Genomic DNA, 23560 nt, shown 5'->3' with positions numbered 1-23560 from the left:
GAAGAACGGTGAAACGTTCTTTAATAATGGACCTAAATTACATATAACTTTTGACTCATACTAAGCTGGTGAGTCACTGACTGTTACTAATAGTAATATAAAGTAGGCTTGTTGCTTTACTTGTTATCATCGTTTCAGTGTCATTTTAAATACCAACTTTAAATATAGAATGACAACATGCAGTGGTTCCACAGAGCGCCCTTCACTACATTTCCCCATGCAGGTGCCAGAGCACACAGAAAGGAGCTGTGAGTCAGAAGAGCAGACTCTTCAAAACCAGAAAACTCACTGCTCTGATATTATCCTCGCACAATACACACAGGTCATGGAGCACTGCAAACATAAATGCATTGAGTGGAGAAACCTTGTGACAGATGTGCACACAAAAGTTAACCTCCCGCCATTGAAATCTGCATAAAACTCTTTCCCTTGATGCAATAAGTAATGGCAAAGGTGCAAGGTTGGACTTTACAACCTGCTTAACTGAATGATCAAGTAAAAGGGCACACGTAAGAAAGAAATAGCTACTGTCTATATTGTAGTTGAGTATTATTTAGCTTTTATCTCATAATGCATGTCAGTGAGTTATTTATGTAGTAATCAGTAATCAGGAGAGACAGAAAATATGAATTTATCATGCAGAAAGGACCACATGTGAAGAATAGTCAGATCATTTCAACTGTCATGGTGACCAAATGCAAAAATTGAAAATCCAATAAAGAAGTCACACTGATACTGATATGCATAAAAATCTATTTATTATGAGGTATTTATTGCAGTTTTGTTGCTCATATGAACCTCTTGAATAGAGTTAATCCAACATGTAAGCATGCAGAGACAGCATGAATGTAAAACACCTGGAAACTGATCAAACAATGACAACAAGAATCCAGTTCAATGATGTAAATTCAAATAAGGCATGTGGATTTCTGCTTAGTCACGGTTGTAGAAGAACCATGTCTGCTAAAAGGGTGTTTATTCAGGCTAAACAGATCCTCCACATACAAGACTGATTATTCTCTCATGTCAGTTAGAGTAGGAATAATTTATAACAATACTGAATCTGACTTAAAGAAAAAAAAAAGAAATTAACACTGTTCCTCCGCTGTCTGAGTATAATATGGCTTACAAATACTGTAAAAACACAATAAAATTCTTGTTTCCAAAAGTTTAAAAGGCTCCACAATGTAAACACCTACTACATTTTAAAACAGGATAAAGGCACACGTGTAACAATGCATTTTCGATTGAGTCCAACAAAACACAAAACTCCCTTGTTGACTTAAATGTACTGATCTGCAAAAACTGTGCTGCCTTCTGTGTTGTAGTGTGACTGCTGATGGAAGTTATTCAACAATAAATAACAGCTGAGAGGAGCACCTCTTCTTAGATGTAAAGTGTCACAGACTATAATAAAGATGAGTCTTTATACAGTCAAACAGCTTTTATAGTAACTTTACTTCTTCTTGTACCTGTCAAGGCAAACTACAGTACTATTCAAGTATTGCAGCTGCTGAAACTTCAAGGATGCGATAGTGTTTCCAAATTAATGTCCACAGATATTTTGTCTGTTAACATTAAATTTAAAACACAATGACTGTTTGAAGTTGATAATGATTGATAAAATGAAGTAGTTGTACTCTGATCCATGATAGACTTTGGCAAAGTCTCCTCAAAAGATGACAGACAAAGGTTTATGAGAGAAAAATGCGAGAAGAAAAGTGGGGAAAGAGACAGATTTGAAGGCTGCTGGTGCCGATGTAATTTGAGACAGAGGTAGGAAAACAGAGGTAGACAGGGAGGAAAATGGGAAGAGACAGAAGCAGAGAAGAAACGTGAAGCTCAGAACTCTGTGTGTGAGTGACTGTAGTCTCGGCTCCCTGCCGGGCTCTCGCTGGGCTTCATGAAGATGCCCTCCATGGCCTTCCACAGGCTGTGCTGGCTGGGGTTCGACATGGCGTGAACTTCTCTCTGACCATGGATCGGCCGTCCATACTGCTCCCCTGTCACGGCCAGTAATGCGTCAGTGGCCTTGTGACGAAAGTGGACGGCCTCCTCGCGCTTCCATACGGATCCCCCGCACTGAACTGTCCACTCGTCCAAGTGGTCCCCTTCCCCCTCTTCACCGAATGCACTCACCTCCTGTCAACAAGTGAGAAAGAGATTAGAAGACAAGATAGAGAGGAGGGGAGGAGGTGCCTTGCTTTTGTGAAGCAAAAGAGGAACTTCAACACCATCGATGCAACAATCCCATAAATCAAAACGTCTCATAAAGCAGACGTGTTTGTTGATTTGCAATATTGTCCACAATGATCTAATACACCCCGAGATGTTACAGGAATACCTACCTTAGTATAAACAGCATGGCAAAATGTCTGATAGTTGAGAAATGTCTGTCATCTCACGTTACAAATCGTTCAACCCTGTTACACTTTCGATAGACAGTGTTCATACTTCCTAAAAATTGGAGAGGCTTTTGCTGAACTGAGATTTGTTTCCCAGAGTGTTTGGTATGTCTGTTGAAGTGTAAACACTGCTGTCAGCTCAGGTCCACTTCTAAATGTTGTTCTGGGTTTCACTTCCAGTATACTCCAGTGCTGTTCCCCTGGAATCTGCACTAAAAGCACTTGGTATTTTACATCTCTGACTACATTGAATTTAATCTTACAGCGTCTGTTACTTGGCAGGGTAGGAGTGAATTATCAGACATATCACAAACATTCTCATAATCAGCTTATTTAAATTAGGCTGGAAATGTCAAAACCATCGTTCAGACTCTAACAACATCCTTTGCCAATCTCTGCAGGGAGCTGTGCGGATAATCCTTCTCATAACACCAAATGTCTCCTCTTTCTCCATATGTTTTTCACACCACCCACCTGATTAGAGGAGAGCGGGGAGGCAAAGTAGTGGCTGTGCAGGTTACGGCCTGTGTTGACATGAGTGAGACGGATTGTCTGCCCACACTTGACTGGGGTACCCCGATGGCACAAGGTGTCACTTGTCCCACGAACACTCCAGTAGCTGTTACTGTCTTCCACTGCAGTCACTCCTGTTACAGATTGCTGCCCGCTACCTGTCACACACACACACACACAAACACAAACATTGAGCAGAAGACTGTTATAGAGATACTCTAAGTGAACAAACACTGGGGAAAGTGAACAACAAAACTAGGTTTTTGGCTACATAATCTATTTAAATTGATGAAGAAAATGGTCAATCTTCTTGTTTTGATCATGATTTGAGGATGTGAAAAACACTTGAAGAGTTAAGTTAATCAGAGTTGTGTTGGGTTTAACTTTGAACCCAAGGGCTCATGTTGGCAAACAGCAATCTCAACAGCTTGGGTGGTTATCTTTGAAGGCTTGAGTCTGATATTCCTCAGGCATGATATTTATAACAACAAAGCCCCTGAGTATCTCAGTATCTCCAAGACCACCTTTGTAAGGATGGGGGGGCTTCAATACGAGAGCCACTGTGGCTGCCTCGTGCTTGCCTAGATTTAATACCATTCATGTTCTTTTACCTTACCTTTGCATAAAAATTGGATACAAACATAATAAAAAAAATAAAAAAATAAAATAATAATAATAATAATAATAATAATAATAATAATGGTTAAAACATGGCTTGCAGTAAACTTATTAGTGTAAGCATATCATTGTAGTTATAACTTGTTTGAAATTTTTATAATACAGTTTCTGCTGTTTGATTGGAGGGATTTTATCGATTATAATTTAGTTACCTTAAATGACCACAATCAAAATAACTCTTCGACTTTATATTGTAATAACCTGACATTTTGTAGTTGTGTGTGATTCAATGTTGGATTGGAGTGGATAGTCTTTATTGTCCCCAAGGGACAATTTGCAAACAGTAGTCAACACAACCAATACACATCATAAAAAGAAATAAAAAGACATAAATATATATAATAAACATACCCTTACGTCGCCCTTATCTTAGTGTCAACTCAACAAGAAATGATAAGTGAAAGATGTATTGGAAGGTAAAGACTAACCATTAAGATTCAGATTTGAATCTTTGTGAATTTGAAGTAGGTAGGCTACTTTGTTATCTAGGCTGATTAAACAAAAAATGGATATACTTTTTGACGGAAAACCAGTGGTTTTTCATATAATGTCTATTTGTTTCATCACTTGAGTAGATATTTGCTTTGTAAATATCACCATTTACAATCATCATTGTGAAATTGTACACACAATGGAGTCGACATGAATTATATGTCAGCTTGACACCAACTCAGTTAACCTTTGTGGATAGAAATCAGTCATTTCTAATTTCTCATCGCTCAACACAATTATCATTACAGATCGACGAGGGTAGATGAAGTTAGTGAATAACACGATGCAACTATTTATTAGTGTAAATAATCTGTTAATGACAACAAAAAAACAACTCACCGGACCCGTAGCGTACGTCGTGCGAGTGTAGTCTCACATTGTGCTTTATATTTAACAGTTTAATAACTGACCCGCATGTCACAAAACTCAGCTCCGTACCGGCTGACAGCCCAAATATACAGGATAACAATAATAAAAAGGTGGAAAGTGCAAAGCGTGGCAGAACAGCGCCGTTTAAGTGACCCATTCCTACTACAAAACCGAGCTGCCTCTCTCAGATTTGTATTATTTTTCGCTACGTCATTAAAGCGGTACAGTATGCCAACGTGAAGCTACACGAACAGTGCCTCTAGCGGCGCGGAGTGGTCACTGCAGGGATCCGACTATGTATTGGTTTATTTTGGGGTTTATTTGGCGTCGCTGTGATTTATTTCTATTTTTTGTGATAATATGACAGTATCTCTATTAAATATTACCAGTGGCTAAATTGTGCAGTCTTATCTATGTGTTTTGTTATGTGTTGTTATGGTTGCAACCAGCAGGGGGTGTTACCGCGCTCAAAGAAAAGGATGGAAGTTCTTCTCACTCTCTCGCCGCATCCCGGAATTGTCATCACGCCGCTCATTCTCGGCCATTTTTACAAGTACAACAGCTCCCCGACACATTAAACACAACACAACCCCATTAACACTGTAAATATATACGGACTATACCACCGCAGTGAGACGTGTAAGTCCAATTTCACACGGTCCTTTGCGATCTTATTGTTGCGTTGCTTAGCAAACGGCCGTTAACTGGCGAATACAGTTAGCTGTTGTTGTCGTTGCAGCTAATGCTAAGCTAACGCGCTGTGATAGATATACGAAAGCTTTGAGTAAGATAACGGTAGACTGCGAAGTTGGCTCATTAGAGGCCTTGGTTTATTTCTGTGATTATGGATTGAGTTCGTTTATTCTTGTATTGTCTGCTGTTGTATTGTTACGGACACTATTGTTCAGAGAGCCGACGTGAAATTTGAACACCGGCTAACCTGCTAGGTAAAATGCTGCATGCAAGCTAACGTGAGTAACAGCCTAGTCGGTGGTTGACGATAACCAACGTTGGTTATTGTAATTTCCAATATAACATCATGGTGTGTCGCTCATCAGCTAATCTAATGTTAAAGGAGTAATATGTATAATGTTAGCCACCGTTAGCAAGATTAAGTAATCGCCTGTCATCTTTGTCGATGTTGTGTGTGTGCGCATTGCGACATCTTAAGGTGTTGCTTTTTTTTAAAAAAAAAAACACTGTCCTGCCAGGTTATTCTAGTTTTTTTGTAATTTACTGGCATATAACACCACTGCCAGCGTGTAAAACCATCACCAGGTCGAATACAAATGTGAACAATAAGCGTTGTTAATTATAATTTAATAGGTTTAACGTTGTCTGCCAAGAACAATAAGCATTAACGCTAAACAATTAAGCGAATATGCCAAGAAACGTATTGTTAGCTTTCATTTGTAATGTGTTCACCTCAAATTAAAATATCACTGTAATGATCAAGTTGTTTGAAAAAACAGTATCACGTTGAGTAAATATTATCCATCATAGATGACAGATTGTACATATTCGTACAGACAGGCATGGCAGACCTGGAGTCTGTAAAAACCATACAACCTTATTTTAAATTCCGGAGGAAACCCAAAAGTTTACAAAGATACAAAAGGAGTCCTGTTGAATTCTGTTCAGACATGCACAAAATAATGCACAAGACATCCAGAATATTTCTACTTGATGGAAAGGTGTAGCCATAAAGAAGTCTTGGGTTTGAATATATCACTCATTGTCAACATCTATGGAGAATATATATGTAATACTATCAGTTTGAAATAAGATGATTGTCCAACCTTGAAGCTTCTTAAAGGTTAAATGAAAGGAAACTGGATGTTAAGGGGTGTAATGGCAGTTACAGCACAATGTTATAAAATATATCATGATTTATTGTGTGTTTGGCTTTTATATTTGTGACTAGCCTTTGAGTACAAAGTAATACTCGGCTGATTCTTAGAGAGTTTGCTAACAGCATTGTGCACTCCTCTGCAGGAACTGCAATCATGTCAGACTTCATTGAGAGCGAGGCTGAGGAGTCAGAGGAGGAGTTTGAAGAGAAAGACCTAAAGCCCAAGAAAACCCAGAGGTTTATGGAGGATGACGGTAAGATTTGAATTGTTTGGTTCTGGGTTTGTGTTTCAGAGGTGGGGGTTGTATGATGGTGTGGACCACTCATCTGTCATTTGCCAACAGATGAAGAGGAAGAAGATAACACAGAGGACCAGGATGAGCGAGGCAATTTACGTGGACTGATCGATGATGGAGACGTGGAGGAGGAAGAGGAGGAAGAGGAAGAACCCGAAAAGAATGCAAGTCCAGCGGGCAGTGACTCGGAAGAGGAAGTTAGGCACCGACGTAAAAAGCGCAGTGAGTTCATTTGATGTTTTTAAAGAGTTGCAATCATTATACAGCGTATTGTTGCAGGTTGGACTTAGTTAAAAGAAGTCCTGAACATAAAGGTCATGCTGGCCAGGAACCTTTCTATATCTGTTGCTGCTTTGGCCTGTTGCAGTTCAATCATATGGGGTCACATTCTTCTCTGAGCTCCCATCAGCCCCTCAATGACAAAAAAAACATCAACATTGTTAATTGTCTTTGTGAAAGGTCTATTATTACGATACTTAATGTTGGGGCTTTAGTGTTGAAAAAGCTAAAAACACCACAGAAGTCTCTTACTCTATTGCTGAATGTTACCTGGGTTTGTTGAGTCAAACCCGTCTTGATTGACAGTGTTAGTGCTCTCTTACCTCATCACTTCAATAAATAATATATTCATGTTCATTTAACTTGGTAAATCAGTATGAGGTAAGCACTGATTTTAACCATCGCATGACACAGGAAGCTATAGTGGTTATAGTGGTTTCTATGAATGAGAGAAAAAAATCTTGCAAATACAGAGGTCATCAGAATTGACAGTGATCAGAAAACTGTGTACTTCTAAGATTCTGTGTACTTGGTTATTTAATGGCCCTTAGAAATGATTGCCTCATGTTGCTTTCTACTCTCAGCCCTTCAGTCGTCTGTAAAAACATGTGCCTGATTTATTCAGAATCTCTTTGTTCAGTCAGTTGCACAACATCGTTTTATGTTTTAGCAGTGTTTTCAGTAAATGGCAGATACTGAACGCCTGCTGTTTGACTGTCATGCCGTTTGCACTGACATAACATTAAAATCCACTGCAATTGCACTGCATATCAACAACAGTGTACAACAACTGAACATACATTACATGATACAATACATTTCTGAATAATCAGAACAGACCTAAAACAAATTTCTGGCATCTGTTGCACAGGTAAAATAACGACTTCATCTGCTTTCAGCTCCATATATTGTGGAGCCACATGCGCCCACATATTGGTTGCATTAACTTCAGCAGGTGCTGCTTAATGTTACATTTCTGCTGGTGTTGTGTATGATCTTCCTTCATATTTTTTGCTTTGCCCATCGTATCGGTGCAAAATATGGATTTAAAGTCATCATGGTCTAAAGGTGTGAATCATATCTGAATGGATTTTTTTTTCCAGCAGCCTTGTACTTCAGCATTTGATTTCTTCAACAAACTATCATGCATATCTTATCGAGGAGAAAATCACAATTTTTATAGTGGTAGAAATGCAGTATATGAAACGTCAGTGAAGTCTTTTGTTGATACTTTGAGTAAGATTTGGAGGCAGATAGAAAATCAACTCTTAACACTGAAGGAAAAAAAACACCTACTGTTAGTATGCTTTTGAATGATAGCTTTCATGGCTGGAAGCCCACTTCTGAAAAAAAACATAACATGGCAGAAAAAGGAGAAAAAATAAACTGTGCTGTAAATATGTGTTATGCCGCTGTCAGCTGTAATGACCAAAATATTGGTAAAAATATTCTGCTTACCCTCAGTGAGACACTTGGGCTTTCTTCTGGGAAATGATGAGATCAAGTTGTGGTGGGATGGGTGAGAGGCTGAACCGCAGAGTAGCATTTACAGTTTCTTTCAGTTTGTTCCTTCCAGTTGGTTTTGTGACAGTCACAGTGGAAACCCCTGACTCACATAAATAGGTGGTGGTGAAAGGAAACAGAAATTTGATCACCCGTTTTGACAGAGAGGGATATTGACTGGCAGCCAGTATCCAGAATGAAGCAGGGTCAGCTTGTGTGAGCTGAAGCTTCAGGCTGCCGTCTGCTGATAGTTCCATCAGTTCATTTTCCAACACAGTGGATAGAGCCATGTTTCCTGAAGCAGAATCCACAGAGAAAGCTAGCTAGCTAGCTAACAGTGGCAAAACAGGTAGTTTGTGTCTACCTGATGATGTGTCGTGATATTCAAACATAAATGGTCATTGAAATTATGCATATTAATTTGACGTTTTTTATTTATGTGAATTCTTGAGCCCATGTAGATAGAAAAATAACAAGCTTTGTTAATTAGGAGGGAAAAAAAAATAATTTAACCACTTGGCAGTCCCACTGCCTCCGTGGTCTACTGGATGCTGCTCTGAGGCCCACCGGTTGAGAATGGCTGCTCTAGCTGACACTTATCCTCTTTGCAGATTATGACGACTACCTGGATGATGATGATCTTGACCTTATTGAGGAAAACTTGGGTGTTAAAGTAAAACGGAGGGTAAGAATCATTTGTCATTACTATCTTCTCTGTAGTTAAGCTTCTCACATTTAGCTCAACTTCCAACGTTTTCATGTTTTCATTTTTGTACTCTTGAAAAATTCTAAGCGAGCAGTGCTGATTCTACATCTGTCAATGTATTACAGAAGAAGAAATATGACCGTGTGAAAACACTGGACGACGATGAAGAAGATGATGATGAGAAGGACTTGATCGCAGATGAGATCTTCCATGCGGATGGAGAGGGCGAGCTGGATGACGGCGAGGCTGCCGATGAGCCTCTCCAGCAAGCAGATGACGATGAAGAAGGAGAGGACGAGGAGTCAGGTACGGCAGGAATGAAGGATGTTTAGATCTGTGTTTGAGTATCTAAAAAAAACAGATAAATAAAAGAATAATAATGTAAATTAGTCTCATGCTTGATGTGGTATACAGATGATTAGTTTTAAAATTTGTGCTTTTATTCCACAGATATAGACGATTTTATTGTGGATGATGATGGTCAACCCATCACCAAAAAGAGGGGCAAGAAATTCTCAGGATACACAGATGCGTGAGTGTCCTGTTTTTACTGGTTTTCACCTTCGTTTTCCTTACTGCCTTAAATGTTCTAGTTGGGATCAAGTATCATCTACATCCATCAATACAAAATACTGATATATTTAGCAAACAACAAGATAAACAACAGATAATGGCAAGCATGAATTAAGAAAATACATAATCTTTGCTACTTCTCATCACTGTTGATCCTCCCACAGAGCCCTCCAAGAGGCCCAGGAGATTTTTGGTGGCGACTTCGACTTTGCTGACTTTGACGCAGATGCCTACGATCAGGGTGAGGAGGAGGAAGAGGACCAGGATGAAGAGGGCTGGGACAGACCCAAGAAACAGACAAAGAGGAGGCAAGGGAGGAAGAGCATCTTTGAGATCTACGAGCCCAGTGAGCTGGAAAGTAGTCACATGACTGACCAAGACAATGAGATCCGCTCCACGGACATGCCCGAGAGATTCCAGGTGTGTGTTTGTTCATCTGTTCCAGTGTTTTGGATGCTTTCACTGTTGTTACATTCTAATATGGGCCATATAGGTTTATAATGACCACTTTTTCTTTGCCCATGTTCACCATGTTTATGAATCAGCAGTTAAGTCTTGAACGCCTCTTATTCTGTGTTTGCCTAGTGTTGTCTTTTTGAGTGAATGTCTTTCTGACTCCTTTCTCCCTCTTTTAGTTACGATCCATCCCTGTTAAACCTGCTGAGGATGATGAGCTGGAAGAGGAGGCAGAGTGGATCTTCAGACATGGCTTCTCCACTCTTACTATCTCCATGCAGGTACGACCTTTGCTGTTCACACTTAGGAAAAATGCACACACAAAGAACTTTCTTGGATTGTTAGTCAGATCTATCTCCTATTTATCACTTTGTGAATCTTCCTTTTTTTCTGTGTCCTAAACAGGAGAGCACAGATTATCTAGACAGAGGGACCACCACAAACTTCAGCAGGAAAGGCCCCAGCACAATTGCCAAGATCAAAGAGGCTCTCAACTTCATGAGGAATCAACAGTTTGAGGTACATTGAGCTCACCTTACACATATGTATCATCTGTTCCCTCCGTTCAGCGCTAACCTTGTCGGGATACAAAATGTGCTGCTGTTGTAAACAAACCATTTTATCCAATGTTTTTTCTTTCAGGTTCCATTCATAGCTTTCTACAGAAAAGAATATGTGGAGCCAGAGCTAAACATCAATGACCTGTGGAAGGTGTGGCAGTGGGATGAAAAGGTATAGTTGGTGGTGTTTTTTTCACAGAAAGCCATCATTGGGAGTCATTATGAAAGGGTGAATCCTTTGGGTTCACAGCTAATCCTATAATAATCACTTCAATAAATTCTTCTATAAGTTCTAAGAAAAATTAAATAAATTCTTCTTCATTGTTTTAAATCATGCAGAATACATTTCTTTCTTCAACCTGGCACCCATATGTTGGTTCTGGTTTTGTGACTTTAACATTTTCATTCTTTACTCACCAGTGGACTCAACTGAAGACCCGGAAGCAGAACCTGACCCGTCTGTTTCAGAAGATGCAGTCCTACCAGTTCGAGCAGATCTCTGCAGACCCTGACAAACCTTTGGCTGATGGCATCCGTCCTCTGGACACCGCTGACATGGAGAGGTACGTCTCTGTGACACCGGAGGGCTGAGACTGAAATGATTACACGTCATCTCTATTTGGTTGTGACTGCTGGGAATAACTGTAGGACATTAACATGTAGTAAACAATGCTATACACCTGTCCTATTTAAACCCATTTTCTCATTTTCTGTAGACTGAAAGATGTGCAGACTCTCGAAGAGCTGGGTGATGTGTACAACCACTTTCTGCTCTACTATGGCCGAGACATTCCCAAGATGCAGAATGCTGCGAAGGCCAGCAAGAAGAGGCTCAAGAAGATCAAAGAAGAGACAGAGGATGGTAAGATGGAAGTTGCTCAATGGGCGTGCTCTGTAGATGATGATGGATGGATACTCCAGAATTCTTGTGTTGTAATTGAAACAAGTGTTCGCCCTGTTTAAATGATTTACCACAAGACTAATTCTGATGGGCTCCCCCCTTAGGTGATGAGGAGGAATTGGAGGTGGAAGAAGAAGAAGAACAGAAAGGACCTGACCTGAAGCTGGCATCTCGTAGGGATATGTACAGCATCTGTCAGAGCGTAGGACTTGGTTAGTCTTTGTTTTTTTTTACCCTGCACAACACAACATCAGTGTTTCAGTGCCTCTGGTATATATAATGGATATTTACACAATCCAGCTGCATAAGTTATATGGCTTGGACAGAATAACACATCAAGGTCAGATGGAAAGCAGCCCTGGACAGTAACTTAACTCTGCACTTTAACTTCTTTATCTTTTTCTTCCTTACTGCAGATGGCTTGGCTAAAAAGTTTGGGTTAACTCCAGAGCAGTTTGGAGAAAATCTGAGAGACAGTTACCAGCGTCACGAGACAGAACAGTTCCCAGCTGAGCCTGTAGAGCTGGCCAAAGATTACGTCTGCAGTCAGTTCAGCACTCCTGAGGCTGTGCTGGAAGGGACCAGGTACATGGTGGCCATGCAGATTGCTCGAGAACCTCTGGTCAGACACGTTCTCCGACAGACCTTTCAAGAGAGGGCCAAGATCAACATCAAGCCTACCAAGAAGGGCAAAAAGGTACGGACACATTTCATTGATGACTTTTGAGAAACAAAAAAATTGAAGATATTTCATCCTAAACAGAAAAGATTCCTGAACACCGTCCTAAACCTGCTTTGCTATTTGATTACTTCTTGTAGGAGATAGATGAGGCTCATTTTGCCTACTCCTTCAAGTATCTGAAGAACAAGGCTGTAAAAGAGCTGAATGGGGATCAGTTCTTGAAGATGTGTCTGGCAGAGGACGAGGGACTGCTTACCATTGACATCTGTATAGATCTTATCGGGGTCAAAGGGTAAGTACAGTGATGACACTGATGACCAAAACCAAAAATGGAGGAAGATCAGTAGCTTTATGTTGTTCTTCTGCGAGATCTGCATTTGATGAACCTCTGCAGTCGAGACTTTGTGATTATATTCAGACATAGGATTAAGACACATGTATCAAGTCAGTTTAAATCAACTAGATGTGGCAAATCATAAATATACAAATATTCCCAGGTCTTATAATTTCTGTTTTGTTGCTCACATCCCTTGGCCAGACCAAGCACAGGATCTGATGTTACTAACTGTTGTGCCATTTTTAGTATCTGTACAGAAACCTAGCTTGGATGTTGGGGGGAAAGGAGGGTTGAGAAGTAGGATAGGCCCCCTGAGTTTAATTTCTTTAAATTTTAAGACGCTGCTTTTTTTTTTTTTTTTTTTTATCCACATCCTTGTCAGCAGTGCACGGAGCTTTTGAATTATGACTCTGGTAATACTAAGGCACTCTGTTCTGTCTCTGCTTCTCTCTGTGCCTTCCCTCTGCTTCTCTTCAGGTTTGCTGGGGACCAGACATACTTTGATGAGATCAAACAGTTTTACTACAGGGACGAGTTCAGTCACCAGGTGCAAGAGTGGAACAGGCAGCGAACCTTAGCCATAGAGCGAGCCCTCACTCAGTTCCTCTACCCTCAGATGGCCAAAGAGCTCAAGAGCAAACTGATCGCTGAGGCCAAAGAGAGCATTGTCAGGGTAATTTGGCATGAGAATCATTAAACTATGAATGTTTGTATGTTTTTAACCTTAGAAATCATTATGAACCCTATGTTGTACTCCATTTCTTCTTGTAGTCCTGCTGTCGCCGGTTGTATAACTGGCTTAAGGTGGCTCCTTACAGGCCAGATCAGCAGGTTGAGGAAGACGATGATCTGATGGATGAGAGTCAGGGCAAAGGCATTCGGGTGCTTGGTGTTGCCTACGCACCCAGCAGGTATGTGTCCACAGTATTTGCATTTTTTCCCAGATATATCAGTCACTCTAATGTGTTGGAGATATACTGTATGTTTGTTTCCAAAAAGATGTTTGAATTGTAACCATATAAGACTGAGCAATGTTTGTAAGTAAAAAAACTATGTTGTTACATCACCGTTTCATCTAACTTTGCTCTGACAGAGATACTCCAGTTTTCTGTGCTCTGATCAACGGAGAAGGAGAGGTGGTGGACTTCCTGCGTCTGCCCTACTTCATGAAGAGGAGGAATGCCTTCAGGGAAGATGAGAGAGAGAAGAAGGTACAAGCAAAGAAACAACTGTACTTCTATACAGTTAACTGCTGTTTTTTCTGTTTTAGAAGAACATGTTACTTGATGCATTTTTGAGATGATAACTCATTTGTGTGTGTCATCCTCAGGCCAACGACATCGAAAATCTCAAGAAGTTTCTGTCCAGCAAGAAACCTCATGTGGTAGCTGTAGCTGGGGAAAACAGGTAAATAATTGATTCCTTTCTGTGCTGTAGAGCTTCATGTATACAGGTATAAACTTTCTAATTAAATATTGCCCATGTTTGTGCAGAGATGCGCAAATGATCATGGAGGACATCAAGAGGACTATCAGCGAGCTTGAGCAAGAGTCCTCTCTGCCTGCTGTGGGAGTGGAACTTGTTGACAATGAATTGGCCACACTGTATATGAACAGCAAGAAGTCTGAGGTAAATAATTAATACCTCGCCATACTATCCATACCACATCAGTGGTTTCGTTGTTGGACTGTGGCAGAGCAATATATTTTTCAGTCCTCCCACTGCTCACTTTCCCCTGACCCTCTGCTGTCTCTCTGTGCAGGTTGATTATAGGGATTACCCTCCCTTGTTGAGACAGGCAGTGTCAATAGCCAGGAAGATCCAGGATCCCTTGATAGAGTACGCTCAGGTCTGCAGCACTGACGACGACATTCTCTGCCTCAAACTACACCCACTGCAGGTGAGAGATGGAAGAAAATGATGGAAGTTTGTACTTTCTACGACATCACTTAAAAACTAAATTAATTATTTTTGTTTAATGATAGAATTAGAAATTTTGGTGGATGTGATTTTCGGCGGTTGTTTTTTGTATCACATTATTTTGGCCACTTCCAGGTTTGGTCAAGGAGTTCTTTTTTGTCCACCACTCAACAATCTATTCATTCTATTCTATTCTGATCATTATGTATCAACTAATCAGTGAAAATTGAGATGATAATGGGACTCGCGGCTTCTCTTCCCTTCTCTTCTCAACAATAACTACTATTAAAACTAAACTTTGTAGATATCAAGTGAAACATGATGACTGCAGCACAGCTTTGTGAAACCATCGGTGTCTTTTTTTTTCCTCTCCGTTCTGTCTCAGGAACATGTGGTGAAGGAGGATCTGCTCTGTGCTCTTTACTGTGAATTCATCAATCGTGTCAATGAAGTCGGAGTGGATGTGAACAAGGCCATCGCCCATCCTCACACTCAGAGCCTGGTCCAGTATGTTTGTGGTTTGGGACCCAGGAAGGGCTCCCACCTGCTCAAGGTTTGTTTTGTTTTGCATTTGTGCTGCAGACATTAAGTGCTCATATCTGATCTGATGACTTCATAACCGTCATGGTCCTTTTTGTTTGTGCAGATTCTGAAGCAGAACAACACTCGTCTGGAAAACCGGACCCAGCTCGTCACAATGTGTCACATGGGGCCCAAGGTTTTTATCAACTGTGCTGGTTTCATCAAGATCGACACTGCATCACTTGGAGACAGGTCTGTACAGAACAGGGTTTTGTACTTAGTCCTTCGTCTTCATGCATAATCATGTTACATTGTTCTCTCTAAGTGTGATCTACCATTTAGCCTTCTGCAAGGTTATTTTTAATCAGCGTCATTATTTCCTCTCTCTAACCCTCCACACAGTACCGACTCCTACATTGAGGTTCTGGATGGGTCTCGTGTCCACCCTGAGACTTACGAGTGGGCTCGCAAGATGGCTGTCGATGCCCTTGAGTATGATGAGTCAGCAGAAGACGCCAACCCAGCCGGAGCTCTGGAGGAGATCTTGGAAAATCCAGAGCGTCTCAAAGATCTGGACCTGGATGCTTTCGCCGAAGAGCTCGAGAGACAGGTCAGTGTGTGTGTGTGTGGCTTTGACTGTAGAAATGTGTCATACATTCTGCTGCCAAAATAACAGTCTGAAAAAAATTATTTGAGTATGTCGCTCTGGTTTATAATTGGTCAGACTGAGAGGGTTGTTCAGACATCTCGCTTTGCAAGGTGATGACAAATCTTAGTAATTTGGTAGCAGAATACTGTATACATCCTGACCAAATGAAGCCAAAAGAAACTTAAACCATCTCTCACATCCACTCACCTCTCCCCAGGTCTTATCATAATTTTTGTTTTCTTCTTTGTTTTGTTCCTGTAGGGTTATGGCAACAAGGGAATTACTTTGTATGATATTCGTGCAGAGCTGAGCTGCAGATACAAAGACCTTAGAGTTCCCTACAGGGTCCCCAATACTGAGGAAGTGTTCAACCTGCTCACCAAGGAGACTCCAGAGACCTTTTATATCGGTAAGACACGCTGCACTGAAGCACACACATTTATCTCTTGAATTAAACTTCATCAAAGATCAATAATATATATTGAATTCCTAACTCTCAGCACTTAGCCTAAGCACTTGGTATTGTAGTAATAGCACATGACCTTTAAAAAAGGACTGATGTTTTTGAAGTACCACTAATTGAATAGAACTGCAGCTCTATATTCTGATGTAGTTTTATTTTTACTTTTACACTGACATGGTTGATGTTTTTAATCCCTTAGTTTGCTTTCTTACTGTGCATTTCCAGGTAAGCTGATCACCAGTGTAGTAACTGGTATCGCTCACCGGCGGCCTCAGGGAGAGAGCTACGACCAGGCCATCCGTAACGACTCCACAGGACTGTGGCAGTGTCCCTTCTGCCAGCAGGACAACTTCCCAGAGCTCAGTGAGGTACCAGAGACACCTGACTTTTTTTCTTTTGGCATGCAAATATTAGAAAACAGCTGAGAGTCTGATATCAAAATGTCATCTTTTTTTTCTTGTTTTGTGTAATAGGTGTGGAACCACTTTGACAGCGGTTCGTGTCCCGGTCAGGCTATTGGGGTGCGGTCCAGATTAGATAACGGCGTCCAGGGATTCATTCCCACCAAGTTTCTCAGTGATAAAGTGGTCAAACACCCTGAGGAGAGGGTGAAGGTGAGACATGGTTGTTGTCATCCTTTGATTTGCTTTTCTTTTTCTTTTTTTAATCTCACCTTCAAAATTTGAATGTTTCCTGGTAGAACCAGTTATACTAACCAAACCCAATAGATATATGATTCATTTTTGCATTTCTGACCTGCCTGTCTTGTTTCTTTCGATTGTGGCATCTGTGTAATACTTGTTTGTTCTTTTTGTCTCTCCTCCTTCAGGTGGGCATGACAGTTCACTGCCGCATTATGAAAATCGACATTGAGAAATTCAGTGTGGACCTCACATGCCGCACCTCAGATTTGATGGACAAAGCCAACGAGTGGAAGCTCCCGAAGGACAGCTACTATGACTTTGACACAGAGTCGGAAGACCAAAAACACGAGGAAGAGCTCAAGAAGAAACAACAGCGGACACGTTAGTATAAGAACAGGATTAATAGTTGTTTGAATCCAAATAGCTTTTTGGGGATTTTTTTCCTCATGATACACTGTTTTTACATCACTGTCCTTATTCTGTTTGTCTGCTCTTTGTTTGCTCTCTCTGTCTCTCCAGCATATATAAAACGTGTGATCGCCCACCCCAACTTCCACAATATCAGTTTCAACCAAGCAGAGAAGATGATGGAGACCCTGGACCAAGGAGACCTGATTATCAGACCCAGCAGCAAGGGAGAGAACCACCTCACCGTCACCTGGAAAGTAAGAAACAGAAAGAGGGCTATAGATGGGCAGTAAAGAGTGAAATTAAAAAAACACAACTGAATGAATGAATGGATGGATACAGAAAAAAGACGCTGGGTAACAAAAGGCAAAACTTAACAGTAACATGAGAGATTAAATATAAACACAATATGAGAGCACTTTAATGTAGATAATGCAGTCACTTAACTTTGACGTACATAATTTGTTTGACACAATGTATTCCAGTCTGATTCTGTGTGATGTTTTGTAGGTGGCTGATGGTATCTACCAGCACGTGGATGTGAGAGAAGAAGGCAAAGAGAATGCATTCAGCTTAGGGCACACTCTCTGGATCAATAGTGAAGTAAGCTGTTCCCTCCTCCTCCTCCTCCTCTTTGTTTAGAATTGGCTTCCTTAACAAACTAAGACAAGATGTATTATGAAGCATCAGTTTTGTTGTGGCTGCTGTATGTTCTTAAAGAGTGTCTTTCATTCTCTGCAGGAGTTTGAAGATCTGGATGAAATCACTGCTCGGTACATTCAGCCAATGGCGTCATTTGCCCGAGATCTACTGGGACATAAGTACTTTCAGGAGTGTCATGGGGGAAGCAAGGAGGTATACACCGATTTTCTGTCTTTGCATCATTATATTATTTTCCGAGTATTTAGGAGTCTTTGAATAATAATCTTACCACTACCTGTTTTTGCCACTAGTTGCATGTCTCATATTCCCTTTTGTCTTGTTCTGTCTTTAATAGAAAATGGAGGAGTTATTGATCAAGACGAAGAGGGAGAAGCCCACTTTTATTCCTTACTTTATTTCGGCATGTAAGGATCTGCCTGGAAAGTTCATACTGGGCTACCAGCCTCGTGGAAAACCACGGTGAGCAGAAATGTTCTTGTCTCCTCTGATTTCTGCTTACTCGCTGTAATGATGCCACGGGTGGAAAATAATTGGAATACACAAGTGGGACTGTTGTCACTGAAAGTATTTGTTCATGTTGATTTTTCCTCAAATTTACAGTAAACCACAGAAGCAGCAGATGATGCTATTCAGTGGTGTAAATGCTCACAAATGTCAGTGACATATGGTAACATGCAGAGGTCCGTAGCTGCTACAGAAGCTCATATTTGCAAATCTAAATCTGTCTGAGTCATATCAGAGCTGTCATGCCAAATTACTCAACACCACACCATTCTTGTCAACTCTCCCACACAACTGCTCCACTGCCAACACATTTATATCAGATGGTTACTGGTTTGATTGACAGCAAAGTTGACATGCCTGTAGATCTGAATGTCAACATGTCTCTCTCTTTTTTTTTTAACAGCATTGAATATGTGACCATCACCCCAGATGGCTTCCGTTACCGTTCACAGATATTTCCTACAGTGAACGGACTATTCCGCTGGTTTAAGGACCATTACCAAGAGCCTGTTCCAGGTATGAGAACAGTATACCAGTGGGTTATAGCGTATCTTACAACAGCTGAAATATACAGTGGGTGATTTTCTAACATTTTCTCCTCTGTCAAAGGAATCACACCCAGCAACAGTAGCCGAACAAGGACACCTGCATCCCTGAACGCAACCCCGGCCAATATCAACATCGCAGGTCAGTCCCGCTCTCTTCCTTCCTCAAACACAAGTCAACATTTTCAGTACAAGTAGAGTTGTAGTACATGTTTTTGTATCTCCTAATATATTCCTTCCTCCCCAGACTTGACACGAGCTGTCAACGCCCTCCCACGCAACATGACCTCTCAGATGTTCAGTGCCATCGCCGCAGTCACAGGCCAGGGCCAGAACCCAAACACCACCCCCGCACAGTGGGGCTCCAGTCAGTACGGCTACGGTGGCAGCACAGGAGGAGGAGGAGGGAGCTCCTCTGCTTATCATGTGAGTGCAGCTTTTAAAATTAAAAACTACTGTGAAAGGAAAGAGGTTGCAGGAAACCTGAAGTTGCTGTTTTGAGTTTTGGAAATGTTTGTGGCTCTTAACAGACCAGAACAGAACATTTGGTTCAGGTCTTTATAAACTGTCAATACCCTGGTGGCATGTCCTGCAGATTCATGAATCTAATATTTTCCGTTTCCCAAAAATTTGGACAGAATTCCAACATGAGACAGGATGTTATTTGTTTCTTTATGTTGTTTTTAATGATACAGTTCTTAGTTTTTCTTAAGAAGAAATGTATTTGTTTAGTCCAACAGGCTCACACTTTTTGTGTTTATGTTTAAATATGTAAAATGCTTAAATGATAGGTTCACAGTGTTGAAAGTCTTTCTTAAAACATATAACCAGGTGCCCAAATGAACATTAAAACAGGTTTTACTCATTGTAAGTAGTCATTCTGTTCATATGAAGATCCCCACCAAATGTGCTTACATTGTAAGTGATGGGGGACAAAAATCCCACCCGTCCACGTTTTGAACAAAAATATGTCTAAATGTTTATCTGAAGATAATATGTGGCTTGAGTAGTGCGAGTGAGTCACATAAAGTGGATATCTTCTAAAGTTACACCTGTTTTTGTGTAAAAATTTCCCTCTTTGTGTCACAATGTTTTCCTGTTGAGCTGCAGTGGAAGGATCATAACAAAAAGAGGGAATTTGGCTCTAAAAAGATTGTAACTTTGAAAGATTTTGACTTGATTTGACTAATTTGGACTGCTGAAGCCACATATTAATTTCAGACAAACTTTTAGATAGGTTTGGAAGGAGGGCTGTGGATTTAGTCTCCCGTCACTTACATTGTAAGTGCATTATGAAAGGATCTTCTAATGGTCAGTATGAACAGGAAGAACGATTACAGTTAAACAAATCATGTATCAATGTTCATTTGGGCATCTGACTGTTGTTTAAGTAGTGACAGTGTGACATATAGTGACATGGATTTTCTCCACTCACTGAGCCCAGTTCATGAGCTGTACCTCCACCTCCGCAGGTATTTGCCACACCTCAGCAGCCCATTGCGACGCCCATGATGACACCCAGCTACTCCTACACCACACCAAGCCAGCAGACCCTGGGCACGCCGCAGTACCCGGGCTCCACCCCGCAGTCCTCACATTCTCACGCACACGCCCACCCGCACGGAGGCCACGCGTCACACCACAGCCATCACGGCCACAGCAGTCACCACGGCCACTCCTCTGGCACACCGTCTTCATCCACCTCATCCAGAGGACGGACGCCACAGCAGCAGCCAAAGTAAGTACAGGCTGAATGTGTGTGAGTGTTACAAATTCACATCCTCATGAAATTCTGTGCTGATAGAGCTTCACTAGCATAGTCATTTAAAGTTTATTTGTGCTGTAGTGCCACCTAGAGGTGAAACACCATCAAAAGTCAACACTCAGGGGGGAGGTGTCTACCACATAATTCTTGTCTCTGCCTCACAGTTCATAAGTCATTTGGCAAAACACAAAGTGCTTAATAACTGGGCACAAGGTGGAGCTATTGGTGCCAGGCTTCAGTATGTCATGCACATGCTCAGGGAGAACATGTTTATCAAATGTCATTTCATCAAAGACAGCAGAATTGTTAAAATGTCATGTAATATTTTTACTGTAGCGCCCCCTGTGGGCTGAATTGCATCAAATGTTACATACTTGTGCAATATGGCTGAATGTACAATATTCCCAAAATTGGTTGCAATTGAATTATGTTTTCAGAAGTTATGTAAGTTCGTTCAGAGTCATCCAAATATGGTATGTACTAAGTGTTATGAACATTAATGAAATATGTGCCAAAAGAAGCAAAAAATGTGTTAACTAAAATATTGAAAATGGCAGAAAAATTGTATAGGTGCAAATGGGCGTGGCCTATATCAATTGAGCCTTCAGCTGCGTTGACTGTAGGGAAGTCCACACCTCAACCACTTCAACTCAATGACCATTTTCCCCCCTCTAGATGGTGCTAAACACACAATCTGCATCATTTTAAAGCTAAGCAGCAGTCCGCCATTCAACCTGGCTTCCTTTCATGCACTGTCCTTTGACTAAAAACACCTCCCTCTCTGTCCTCCTTCCCCGCAGGCCCAGCAGCAGCAACTCCTCCGCAGTGGACTGGGGCAAGATGGCCGAGCAGTGGCTGAAGGAGAAAGAAGCAGAGGGGCGGAAGAAAGCCCAGAGGATGACGCCGCGACCATCCCCCAGCCCCATGATCGAGAGCACACCGATGTCCATCGCCGGCGACGCCACACCCCTGCTGGATGAAATGGATCGATAGGACATAGAGGGGGGCGTCGATACAACCCCCCCCTACCCAACTCCATCCTTTGTACTGCTTCTTCATCTGGATAACTCACCCAACCCTCCACCCTTTGTCTCTCCCACAGTCCATCCAGCTGACTCCACTCATACGTTCTCTCTACTTCCTGATATTGTAGCACCAGTTCATCAATCTGGTATCATGGCTCATCTCAACTCCTTCCTCCCTCTTGTCTCCTCCTGTCTACCCTCTCATCCCAAATGTTTCACCTCCTCACCTCCAGCCGACTCCTCTGGCTGCAAAGTATTTTGTATAGTCAGACTAACACTGTATATGTCACGCAGGAAGTCAGTACAATGAAAAAAAAACAACAAAAAAAACCTTGAAATATCCGACAGCAGTTAAATATAGGATATGGACCTACACAGACTTTGTCAGACAAGCTGTCCTGCTATCTTTATTTCAGCAATTTGTTTTAGTTTCATCCATGAATGGTTTTGACAGAAGGGCGCAGTTACAGTCTCAAGAACCCACCTTTCCTCCTTTTATGGTTGGTGGGTTTTTGCGAGCTGTTGCCAAAAGAGCGCCTCGCCAAGCCAATCAGGAAATTGAATTTTTGTATGGAATGCGTCAGAATGAATAAAGACTTGTGTTTTTTTTTTTCTGTTTGAATCTTAAGCCTCCGCTGTTCACATCCTGTCAAAGCAAACACATCTGTGACTGAACACACACACACACACGCTGAGTGTGAGGGATGAGGCTGATTTGAAAAGCAAAATTAATTCAAGGAGAAGCTTTTACGTCAGCTTGAGTTTCTATCACACATGAGTTACTAGTTGTCTGTACCACATGCTGTATTATGATCAGCTGACTATTTTGGCTTCTGTAGATAGTCTCTAATGTATTGTTTGACTCTATCTGGAAATACTGTGTGGACGTTGTGTCCCACAAAGGTAACAGTGGTTGTTTTTGGTTAATTGGTATGAATTCATGCGAGGCTGTGAGTAAGAAGTTAGTCCACATTTTAAAGCAGTTTATTTTAGCAACAAGTTTTCCAGGTGGATGTACCTCGCTGTGTCAAGCAAGCATTCATTGCAGTTTGTCGGAGTGTCATTTTTATAAGTTTACTAAAACTTGTGACATCCAGTTATCATGTTCGCCACCTTGTAAGATGTGATCTCGTACACCGCTGCTGCATTTCAGTCCCAGACAGTATCACTTTCAACTTGTCCAAGATCCAACGGGATGATCAAACACCAAAAAAAAAAAAAATGCAGTTTTCTTATCAGGACAGGTGTTTTTCTTCACAAAAACAGGATTATGAAGATTAAGATGTTTCAGTGGATGAGTTTTAATTACTTTACAATAAACCGTAACACTATAAGCAGACAATACTATAACAAACTGACTATCCACTGTGTTTATATTCCTAACTCTGTATAATATTCTCAACTGCACGCAGTTATTTCAATAGAATGAATATATTGTTAAAAAGACATCTTTTGTGATTGTCGTGCCCCAGTTTTAGGCCACTCTGCATCCCTCTTGCATTTTTTTTTTTTTTTTTTTGGTTGTGCCTCTGTGCCACAGTACAAACAAGCAGCGCTGGTATTCAATGGTGTGCTTCATTTTGCAGTGTGCAAAAGTATCATGGTCCCATCATAATATGCATATTGTTATATATAATAATATGGTTTTAGAGTAAACTCACTTGGTTTTACGCCTCTTGCCAGATTAATATATCGCATCTTTCTCAGCAAGACTGTGATTGGTTGTCAGCAGCAGTTGGTGATAAGAGAGAGAAATGATGTCTCTGGCACTGCTGATGACCTTTTCTACCTGTGATCCCTTTAATAAAAGTGTTCATATTAAACCTTTGTTCAGTCTTGTTCATGCTAAT

At 41.1% G+C, this 23560-nt stretch overlaps 2 protein-coding genes across 5 annotated transcripts; one reads left to right on the top strand and one right to left on the bottom strand.

Moving 5' to 3' along the window:
* Positions 1–741: 741 nt before the first annotated feature.
* On the bottom strand, positions 742–5032 carry sdf2 (stromal cell-derived factor 2). 3 transcript variants are annotated; one of them, XM_044369856.1, is made up of 3 exons: positions 4954–5032; positions 2880–3076; positions 742–2142 (listed from the first exon to the last, which is right to left on the bottom strand). In XM_044369856.1, exons 1-3 carry the CDS (start codon positions 5030–5032, stop codon positions 1843–1845), a joined length of 576 nt encoding a protein of 191 aa, XP_044225791.1. In that variant the 3' UTR covers positions 742–1842. The 3 variants fall into 3 exon arrangements, with proteins under 3 accessions (XP_044225791.1, XP_044225793.1, XP_044225790.1); XM_044369858.1 differs by having other exon boundaries at positions 4920–4992; XM_044369855.1 differs by lacking the exon at positions 4954–5032 and adding an exon at positions 4428–4873.
* Positions 4994–23538, top strand: supt6h (SPT6 homolog, histone chaperone and transcription elongation factor). 2 transcript variants are annotated; one of them, XM_044369853.1, is made up of 37 exons: positions 4994–5096; positions 6453–6563; positions 6654–6827; positions 8999–9072; positions 9219–9399; positions 9544–9625; positions 9831–10086; positions 10302–10403; positions 10528–10641; positions 10765–10854; positions 11103–11245; positions 11399–11544; positions 11688–11795; positions 12000–12280; positions 12403–12557; positions 13080–13275; positions 13374–13513; positions 13696–13813; positions 13933–14009; positions 14096–14231; positions 14365–14502; positions 14908–15075; positions 15169–15296; positions 15447–15654; positions 15955–16102; positions 16382–16524; positions 16630–16770; positions 16986–17181; positions 17320–17465; positions 17719–17811; positions 17950–18063; positions 18206–18330; positions 18779–18891; positions 18985–19062; positions 19168–19346; positions 20393–20658; positions 21486–23538. In XM_044369853.1, exons 2-37 carry the CDS (start codon positions 6464–6466, stop codon positions 21676–21678), a joined length of 5250 nt encoding a protein of 1749 aa, XP_044225788.1. In that variant the 5' UTR covers positions 4994–5096; positions 6453–6463; the 3' UTR covers positions 21679–23538. The 2 variants fall into 2 exon arrangements, with proteins under 2 accessions (XP_044225788.1, XP_044225789.1); XM_044369854.1 differs by lacking the exon at positions 4994–5096 and adding an exon at positions 5171–5428.
* Positions 23539–23560: the final 22 nt, after the last annotated feature.

The sequence above is a fragment of the Thunnus albacares genome, chromosome 13, assembly GCF_914725855.1.
Source record: "Thunnus albacares chromosome 13, fThuAlb1.1, whole genome shotgun sequence".
NCBI lineage: Eukaryota > Metazoa > Chordata > Actinopteri > Scombriformes > Scombridae > Thunnus > Thunnus albacares.
The sequence above is the reverse complement of the archived record's forward strand: the minus strand, read 5'-3'. Positions and strand labels throughout refer to the sequence as shown.